The following is a 10,415-nucleotide window of genomic DNA, read 5'->3' on the forward strand; positions in this document are numbered from 1 at the left end:
GAAATACAGTGCAAATTCAAACGAAATGAGGTGATTTCGTACGAATGAAGTACCCTTTCAAACGAAATGACAATCTGAAACGAAATAGAGCTATTTCGTGCGAAATAAGAAACTCATTTCGTGCGAAATGCTGCTGATGTCATCATATCGATCTATTTTTGGCAAAATTGATCAAGTTCTAGGCCGATTTTAGGTCTGATTTTTTTTTCAAGGATTTGTTAATACTATGTTTTGCACGTTATATGTGAAAATCAGTCCATTTTAACCGTGAAAACTTGATTAATTTTGAAAAGAAGGTGTAGAAATCAGAATTTTCCAGCGAAAACGAGCTAAACGGTAAGAACTCTTCCTCCTGAGCTCTGATACCACTTGTAGGATCGTTTACCGACCAAACGAGTCGTTCGGAAGAGTTCTCAGACTAAATCAGAGGCGGAATTCATTGATTCAGTCTTTGTTCAGCTTGTTATACACTTTTAACTGTCTAGTTTATTGATCTGAAAGCTTTTACAGTACAAAGACACTTCGGCAGAACTTCGGCTTCGGAATCAGTTTTTCGTACGAAATGAAACGATCAAGCACCTATATATAGGCATCTGATTTCGCACGAAATAGCCACATCCTATTTCGTACGAAATAACCATCTTTGATTTCGCACGAAATGACCACATGTCATTTCGTACGAGATGACTTACTTTGATTTCGTACGAAATGACTAAATGTCATTTCGTGCGAAATGACTTTGTTGCATACATTTCTCGTTTTTCGTGCCTTGATCTTTCAATACTAATCTAAGACTCGAATGAAGACGAAGCCGACAGATGTATGCACCAACATGATGTAATATTGAAACTGTTTGCTTGAATGTGAAACTGACCTCGACGAAACCTAGAGAAGTTTCGCCATAGGGGAACTCGACGAAACCTAGAGTTTCGCCATATGGGTATTCGACGATGTTTCGTTGTGCATGGCTTCGACGAAACGTGGGTGTTTCGTCGCATAGGGGCTGTAAAGTTGTTGCTTGTTTTGTATGCTTGTAATACGAAATGGTATGTGGCCCAAATGAATATTGCGTATTAGACGCTGATCTCGTGATTTGCAATTTGTGGAATACGTGAAGTGTTTGCATGAAACATTAACTGTTAATGTTAGTTGGACCCGGTTGGTTTGGGTATTAGGGGAAATGGGCCACACGCTGATCATAATGAGTATAAAGTCACCACAGGCCATACCGAGCCCAAGTGAGTTATTAACTTGATTTCGTTGCGTGTGCTTGTGTGAAGAATAAAGTGTTGTAAACATGAAACCATGAGGTGAACCCGCTTGTGAACCGAATACATGCTAGGTGACTATGTGTTGATATTAAATTATAGATTGACTGTTATCATTCGAACCATATGTGTATGTTACATGTACAATAAGTTGTGTGTTATGTGAACAAGGAATACGCGAATTGATTGCACATGAGATGTGGATTGCTGTTGGATGCAATTATTAGGTAGTGGGTAAAGGGTGGGAGGGTTTGAGAGATGATTTACCATGGTTTTCATAGATTAAACTATGACAACCATGTCCTTCTTTCCATTTTTCAAGTAATTATTTCCTTTTTCTTTAGATAAATATAAATTAAAATAAATAAGAGGATAGTGGTTTGGGCCATGACCACACCCTTAGGGTAGTGATTTTGGATTGTGAATTAGAGTTGGGTGATATGACACTGACGTGGAGGGTCATGGTGGTCACGAGGGTCATGAACACACCCATGTTATCTGTAACAAATCCGACCTTAATTAATATGACGTGCCGGTAACTTGTGAGCGGCAATTAACACCATGTCTCAACAACATTTTCCACAAAACTAATTATTGTTATATTTATAGTTATTGACTTCTTAAAACACCATGCCCCAACTTTAGGCCTTTAAATGGAATTTTAATACTTGTTAGTAACAATGTAAAATCAATGGCAGTTTCTTCTGAACAACTAGCAATCAATAAACCGGATCCATGGCAAGATCTTAGAGGCAAGATTGTTATGGTTACTGGCGCATCTTCTGGCATCGGCTGGGAATTTTGTATCGCCTTAGCCAAATCTGGTTGCAGGATCATTGCCATTGCCCGTCGAATGAACCGTCTCAAGTCATTGTGCGATGAAATTAACAATTTGGATAGACAGGAGAACGAAGGTGAAGCAAGGAACCCTCGAGTATTGGCAGTGGCGGTGGAGCTTGATGTCAATGCCGACGGTTCAACTATTAAAGCATCCGTGAGAAAGGCTTGGGAAGCTTTTGGCCATATCGACGTGTTGATCAACAATGCTGGTATTAGAGGTATACAACTTATGATGTCACTCAATTCGTGTTTTTGTTTTTCACCAATTGTTTTAGGTGTTATCGTCTAAGAATGATAATACACGATGTCCATGCACCGTTGAATACAGTTTATGTATTTAAGATGTCACTTACTCAGTTAACATTCTATGTCATCATATTTCGTCCATTAGGGTATATTTAGTTATTAGAAAGTATAATATAATAACCAAAACTGTTTCGAGTTATATAAAAACCTATTTCTAACCTTTTTATACCTGTTCTGATACTTTATAAATTCATTAATATTATCATTATCATCATTTTTACTAATATATATCATAAACTTTTATAATTATTGATGGATTATATCCAATAGTTTAGGTTATTAACTTATCAAAAAACGAAACATATATAAAAATACTGTTTCCACTAAACGCTTTATCTGAAATTTGGATCATGTTCACCCTCTTACTGGTTCAGCACTTAATGATTCAGACTGTTTGTTTCACGAGCAGATGTCTGAATGATTTAGACATTTGCCTCTAAATGATTAAGATTTGTACAGAGTCTGAATGGTTAATACCTCTAATCTGAATTGGTCAGACATTTGCCTCTGAACGGTTAAGCATTATACAGGCTCTTAATGGTTCAGACCTCTTACTGGTTCAGCACTTAATGATTCAGACCTCTTACTAGTTTAACACTTAACCATTCAGATGTTGCCAAATAGCCCCTTAGTTGAGAAAACTGTGAAAATTATTGTATCACATAATGTTATATAACATATTTTTTTATAAAAAATAGCAGGCCATGTAATATATGTATCTTCTAGCATTTTGAAAAAAAAAATGAAAAAGCTCTGAGTTGATATTTAAAAAAAATAATAATTTAAGTTTCACTTGTTACATATGTAACAACGCTGTTGTTTAGTGTTACACTTGTTACATGGGTTGCAAAAGTCGTTAGACACTCCCTAGTCGGTCAGAGAAATTGAGAGTACTCGGCCTAGAGGGAGAGTACTCGGACAAGTTAAGTTATAAATGAATTAGTTTTCAGGAATTTATATATATGTCAAATATCATAAGTTTACTAATATTTATAATAAATACGTAAATGAAATTATATATATGTCAAATATCATAAGTTTACCAATATATATAATAAATACGTAAATATCAATATAAATAAAATAATATATATCCATATAGTAAAGTATTTCAAAAATTGATATTCATTCATTTAAAAATGATAGACGTATGAATTATGTAAATGTGTTTTACTTTTTTTAAAGTCAAACTCTTCCCGAGTGGACCCACTACATCAAATTGTGGCCGAGATTGACCGCGTTTGATCGATTTCGAGTAATTATACGGAGTTGATGAAAGTCGTCTCGGTCGCCTACCTCGTAGTGATTACTTAGGGAGTACTTGGCCTTCAAGACCTTGTTTTACAACATTTCTTGTTACTTAGGAAATTTATTTGCTCAAAATGTTTGAAAATATGTATATTAAATGTCACACCCCGACCCGCAACGGAAGGGTATGGGGTATGATGATATGTGTAAAACTTTTGGGTCAACTACAATGAGCTGGTGAGTAAATCCAAGTTAGGTAAAATTAAATTTGCATTTTAATTTAACAAAATAAACATGCAACTTCATGTGTTAACATATATAATGAATGCTAAGACAATGAATCATGAACAAATAAACCAAACCAAATGCTTGTGTCTCACACTCAAAAAAGGCGTGACTAAATGAGGTGGTGATACCAACATCCCATATTCATAAGGAAAGTTCAGCCGTGAAATCCACACTATTCTTGCTTGCTTGAATTCAAAAACTAACAAAATAACGAAACAAACAACAATCAAATAATAATACACACTAACAATAAAAAAAAAAAATAATAAAGAAACTTTATGACAAAATGATACACCCCAAAAAAGTTAATGTAAAAAGAGGGGATATAATTTAATTATTGTTTGCGAAGATTCGATCCCAAATACGCACGAATAGGAATATCAAACAAATCACCTAAAATACATGACAAATATACTAAATAAATAAATAATGCAATAATTATTGGAAATTGGGTTCTCCTAAGTGGGACTTAAATTATATAAAATAATTTGAAATAATGACCAAATTAGTATTGGTATTTCAACAATAATTAAACATAATCAGTTCCTACAAATACCAATTTAATAGGTTACAATATTTTGTAGATACCAGAATTTAGATAATTTAATAAATTCATCTAAAAATTTTATAAATCAAATTTAGCAATTATCACATATTTTATTTAAGATTCTTTATTTTATAAAGGAATTTATTTGTTTAATAATTTTATTAAATCCTTCAATTATAAAATAATTATCAAAGTTATGGAAAAATTCCATAAAACTTATATAACCTATAGATAGTCTGTAAAAAATAATAAAAATATTTATAGAATTTATTTGTGATAATTTGTATTTTTAATTGATTTTTCAAATGATTAAAACATGTAAATTCATATAAAATCCAAATGACAATTAAAATTTCCCAAAATTTTTACAAAATATCCTAACATAGGGATGAGCATTTGGTATCGGGTACCGGTACTATACTGGTATCGAATTTCCCGTATCGAATTTTTTCGGTACCAGTAGCGATACCCACTTTTTGTCATTTTCGGTATCAGTACCAGTAAAATACCGAATTTTACCTTAAAATACCAGTACCTTACCGTACCGAATATTTCGGTACTGGTGCCCAATTTTGATGAATTTCGGTACTGGTACAAGTACCGATTCGGTACCGTACCAGTACCACACTCATCCCTATTCTAACATGATATATAATAGTAACGCATGATCAATTTCACTAAAACACTATTCTATGATCAAAACCCCAAAATTAAACATCTAAAAACCCTAACTTCACGATTAATTAAATTCGAATTCATTTGCCTCTATCACAAAAATGGATAGCGGGGTTTTATAGAGCACGGAATACTAAACACAATGGGCTCAAGAATCACCTAAAAAGGTTGCATATTGAAGTAGAAATCACCATTTGAAGTTACAAGCCCTAGAATCTTCTTTGATAAAATTCAAGATGTAGGATTGATGAAACACGAAACTTTTAGTGGGGTTTTGTTAGATTTTTGAAGAGGATTACAAAGATGTAAGAATGGTGGTTTAATTTTACGAAATAAAGGAAACCCACTTGATGAACACAAAGCTATAATGGTGATGAATGATTTGATTAACTTCGATATGTTATGAGATAATTAAGTGTCACAATTCATCAATCTCGAAGTTATCTACTGATTAGAATCAATATTAGGCATAATTATTCATAAAAAAACGATGTTTTAGTTGGTTTGATTATTTGTTTTTTCTTCAGTTTCACGTTTTGGTGAAGTAGAAAGGTGACAGGTCGGGTTCTGTGTTGGGTTAAATAGTAGGTGACTCGGATATTAAACACAAAAAGGGACTTGGTGGAGTGGTCTGCGCGTGTGACTTGGTTAGGTACCGGTACCCACGTTTTGACTTTTTCGGTATCGGTACCGGTTCGGTACGGTATCGGTAAAATACCGAATTTTACCTTCAAAAACCGGTACCCGTACCGTACCATACTAAATATTTTGGTATCGGTACAGGCACCGAGTTTTGACGAATTTCAGTACTGGTACCACGCTCATCCCTAGACTTGGTATGTTACCTGGGTTGAGACTTGGGTTTGAATCTTAGCCCACCCGGTTCTTATCCTTTTCTTTTATTTCTAAGTTTCAAAAATTTGCACCACAGCCCCTCGAGTTTGTTAACTGTTGCTAACGTGGTTAACTTATTACACTAACTTAGTTAGTATATTCCTTTTATACAATTAACTAACAAACTAACTTTGTTAAATAAGTTTCCTTTATTATATTGTTTTCATTATTTACAAAAACAACCCCTTAACTTATAACTTTATATAACTAACAAATTTAATTCAGTTAGAGCTTCCCTTATATGAACCTAACGGAACTAACTGAAAACACTTATAAGTTAACGTTTTAGCTCTGTTTTTATCCAACGCGATACGTAACCAACATTAAATGATAAAATAATAACACTTACAAAAAATCCCACTTTTATTTATTTCCAACGAGTCCGGTTTAACATTCAGAGTTGGGTTTCGGAGATCGGTTTTTTGGCGGATGTTACATTAAATGGCCTAAAAATCTTATAAAAAAGGCTTGTACATAGGGTTTTCACTAGTTTTTCTCGTCTCAAGTGAGTTTCCAAAATAACCTTTCCTTCTCTTATACATATTATAATAATACAAACTAAGAAAAATAAAATAGATATAACAAATTAAAATAATAATAATAATATAGTATTATTATAATTATTATTATTTAGACTAATAAAAGAATAAAATATATAAAAATAGAAAATAACTTTTATCACTCGCCCCTAAGAAATCAGTTCAATTTTAACTGAAATTTTAACTAAGTTAGAGTCGAGGAGCAAATTGGCAGCAAAATTGAAACTACAGGAAGTGATTTGACCATTTTAAACTATTGGAGAAAAAGCGTTAAAACTATTAAACCTCATGGAACAAATAATAAGTTAACTCTAAAACTTTTCATTAATAAAAAGTTCACAATTATGTTCAAAATTACCAAGTAGATGGACTTTAGTATAAAAAAAAGTGAAGTGATTTTTGTGAGAAAAACCATAAATTATGTTGTTTTTTTTTGTACTATTTTCCCTTTTATTTAATATTTAATTGAACTAACTCATATATGTTAGTGGACTTAAATTGTTATAACTATAGGGTTAGGTTATTGTTCATCCTATAAAGTATCCTAAATCTAGAAAGGGTATTAAGATATAGTGGATCGTAAAACATAACACAATTGATCGCATAATAAAAACATATTCTCCAGGAAAAAAAACACAATGACGCAAATAAAGAAAAGACACAGTGCTAAATAAAAAGACCCAATAATCTAAACAAAAATTCTAAAATCTACAAGCTAAAAATCCAAAAGCGAAAACCTAAAATCTCATATTGTAGAGTTCGATGAGACGGTTCCAATAATGCTTGAATAAGTTCAATCAGAGTTCGTTTGATACCCTTCTAAGGCGTCCTATTTTTAGGAGATATCTGTTCTACATGAGAATTTTCCTGAATCATAAATTAAATAAAATACTTTTTAACTATTTAGTGATCAAATGTTACATTGTGTAATTAGGTCCTGTACAAAATTCATTGGATTGGTCAGAAGAAGATTGGGATGAAGCCTTTAGAACAAATGTAAAAGGATCATGGTTGGTATCAAAGTATGTTTGCCTTCAAATGCATACTTCAAATCAAGCAGGATCTATAATCAATATCTCTTCGACTGCTGCTCTTCATCGAAGTACATATTCACCAGGATGTCTTGCATATGCTTCTTCGAAATCAGCCCTTGACACTATGACAAAAGTTTGTTCCATCGTTCTCATAACTTTACAATTATCATGACAAATACTTACAATGATCTAAACACAATTTACTATATAATAACAACAACAATAATAATAACAACAACAACAATAATAATAACTATTATTATTATTATTATTATTATTATTATTATTATTATTATTATTATTATTATTATTATTATTATTAGAGTAAATTACAAAAATCATCCTTTATGTTGACATTAGATTGCAAAGTGTGCCCTTTGTCTTAAAACAGTACAAAAAACGTACTCGATGTTACTCTTGCAAGTTATGTCTTTTAGCCTTAACTCAGTCAGTTTTCATAGTTAAATCTGATCAAGAGGACCCCCTACAAAGGGTATTTTGGTCATTCCACATATTCAATTATTAATTTTTAACAAAACCCATTTAATCTCACCCAACTCTACAATAAACAAACACATCTTCAGCCACCACCACCACCACCATTCTATCCCCCTCTCTCTCTCCACTACCTCCCCTGCAACCACCGACAACTGCCAAACTCTCCCCACCTAATCTTCTCTCTATCTTTCTTCACAAACCCATCTTCAGCCACCAAATTAAAACCTCAGTTCTTGATCTAATCTTTCTCCATCTATACCATAACTCATGAACACATCTACAGCCACTGATGAACCCTAATTTCATCTCTATCTTATCATTCTCGATCTCAGTTGATTTAGTTTTGTTGAATGCCTTCAGGATCTACAAAAGGCGTTGATATTGCATGATTTGGTAAGGTTTTTTCGTATTAGAGATGGTATCTTCTAGGGTTAGGGTAAGTTTTTATGTGTTGCTTGATTTGGGGTTTTTGATTTAAGTTGTATGACACTGGAGGATTAGACTAGGGTTTAATAGTGGAGTAGATCTCCATCAAGATTTGATGAGGTGGTTGGGATTTGGTAGTGGTGGAGGTGCATGGTGGGGTTTGTGCAGCGATGGTCGATCGCCGGTGGTGGGGTTGTGCAACGGAAGTGGAGCTGCGGTGGTGGAAGTGTTGACGGTGGTGGAGGTGCGGGGTGATTGTGGAGGTGCGATGGTGATGGTGATGGGTGTGTGAGAGAGAGGAGGAGGAGGAGGAGGAGAGATAGAGATCTGGTCAGATTTGATTTTGGATCTTGATTGTGGGTATGATCCAGATCTTGATTTTGGATCTTGAAAGAAAGGGATAAACTTTTATATTATTTTTATAATATGATTTTTATAATTAAATGGTAAAAAGACTAATTTACCCTCAGATGGGGTCCACTTGGTCAGATTTAGCCATGAAAATAAACTTAGTTAGGGCTAAAGGACATAACTTGCAAGGCTTTGCAAACATCGAGTATGTTTTTTGTACTTTACAAAAGACACACTTTGCAAAAGGATGATTTTTGTAATTTACTATTATTATTATCATCATCATCATCATTAATCATAATGATGTGAGCATATGATCTTAAGGCTAGATTATTAATGTATTTTGTGACTTGTAGGTGATGGCAATGGAACTTGGGAAATACAATATAAGGGTAAACTCTATATGCCCGGGTCTTTTCAAATCCGAAATTACCATTGAACTTATGCAAAAGAAGTGGCTTAAAAATGTTGCTTCAAAAGTAGTGCCGCTTAGAGACTTTGGCACTATTGACCCAGTCTTGACGTCGTTGATTAGGTACTTAATTCATAACTCATCTGATTACGTGACAGGTAACATTTTTATTGTAGATTCTGGATATACCTCATCAGGTATACCACTCTATTCGTCGCTTTAAATTTACCTTATGTTTTTAGTACGCTATGCTATGTTGGTAACAATAATGTATTGAATAAAATCTTTTTAGATCTTGTTCCTCAAATTACAATTAATATGACAGTTATGCTAGTTTTCTTTAATCTTGTTATACTCTTGAAAAATAAGTTGATTTGGAATCGTGTTGTATGAAATCTTGTTGTAACATTTATTTTTTATTGTAATTGTTATATGACACATTGTTGACAATTAATTTTTATTCCAATTGTTATATGAAAAATGGTGTAAACCCACTTGGCCCATTTCTCTTCTGCCTTTAATCAAAAAAAAAAAAAAAAAAAAAAAAAAAAAAAAAAAAAAAAAAAAACCACAAGGACGAAAACCAGAATTTGATCCAAACCACATGGACCAATCGTTCATACAACATCCATTTGAATGCCAATCCTCTTTTATTCATTTTTTAGATTAAATCTTATAGTAGGTATTTCATTAACAATTCTTTAACACAAAATGTTAACCCCTTTTTGGAATAAGTTTGTTCTTGTTGACATTTTCCGACACTTGGCTAAGACTTTTCTTTTTATTACGAGTCACGTCAAAGACTTCACAGAGATTCAGAGAATATGGTCTAGTCATCGATCAAGCAAACCTAATAATTGTGTTTCAATAAAAGCCAATATGCCAACTAAACTAAGCTGAAACTTTCATTAGTTGGTTTTGCTCTAACGGTCAGACCCAAAATATACGAGGTTTGCCAATTTGCAAACAATTTATCCAACAATGGTTATCCGGTTATCCTCTTCAAGGATAAATGATATAAAACAGTTTATCCAACAAAGGATATCCTCTTCAAGGATAAATGATATACAATAATAATGAGTAAAATGT

At 33.0% G+C, this 10,415-nt stretch overlaps 1 protein-coding gene across 2 annotated transcripts; it reads left to right on the forward strand.

The window, feature by feature from the left end:
* Positions 1–1,959: 1,959 nt before the first annotated feature.
* LOC110890381 (3-oxoacyl-[acyl-carrier-protein] reductase FabG) lies at positions 1,960–9,670 on the forward strand. Of its 2 annotated transcripts, XM_022138005.2 has the most exons (3): positions 1,960–2,326; positions 7,540–7,772; positions 9,271–9,670. In XM_022138005.2, exons 1-3 carry the CDS (start codon positions 1,960–1,962, stop codon positions 9,547–9,549), a joined length of 879 nt encoding a protein of 292 aa, XP_021993697.1. In that variant the 3' UTR covers positions 9,550–9,670. The 2 variants fall into 2 exon arrangements, 1 of the variants encoding a protein (XP_021993697.1); XR_004868728.1 differs by lacking the exons at positions 1,960–2,326; positions 7,540–7,772 and adding an exon at positions 8,208–8,530.
* Positions 9,671–10,415: the final 745 nt, after the last annotated feature.

Source organism: Helianthus annuus, chromosome 1 (assembly GCF_002127325.2).
Source record: "Helianthus annuus cultivar XRQ/B chromosome 1, HanXRQr2.0-SUNRISE, whole genome shotgun sequence".
In the NCBI taxonomy this organism is placed as follows: domain Eukaryota; kingdom Viridiplantae; phylum Streptophyta; class Magnoliopsida; order Asterales; family Asteraceae; genus Helianthus; species Helianthus annuus.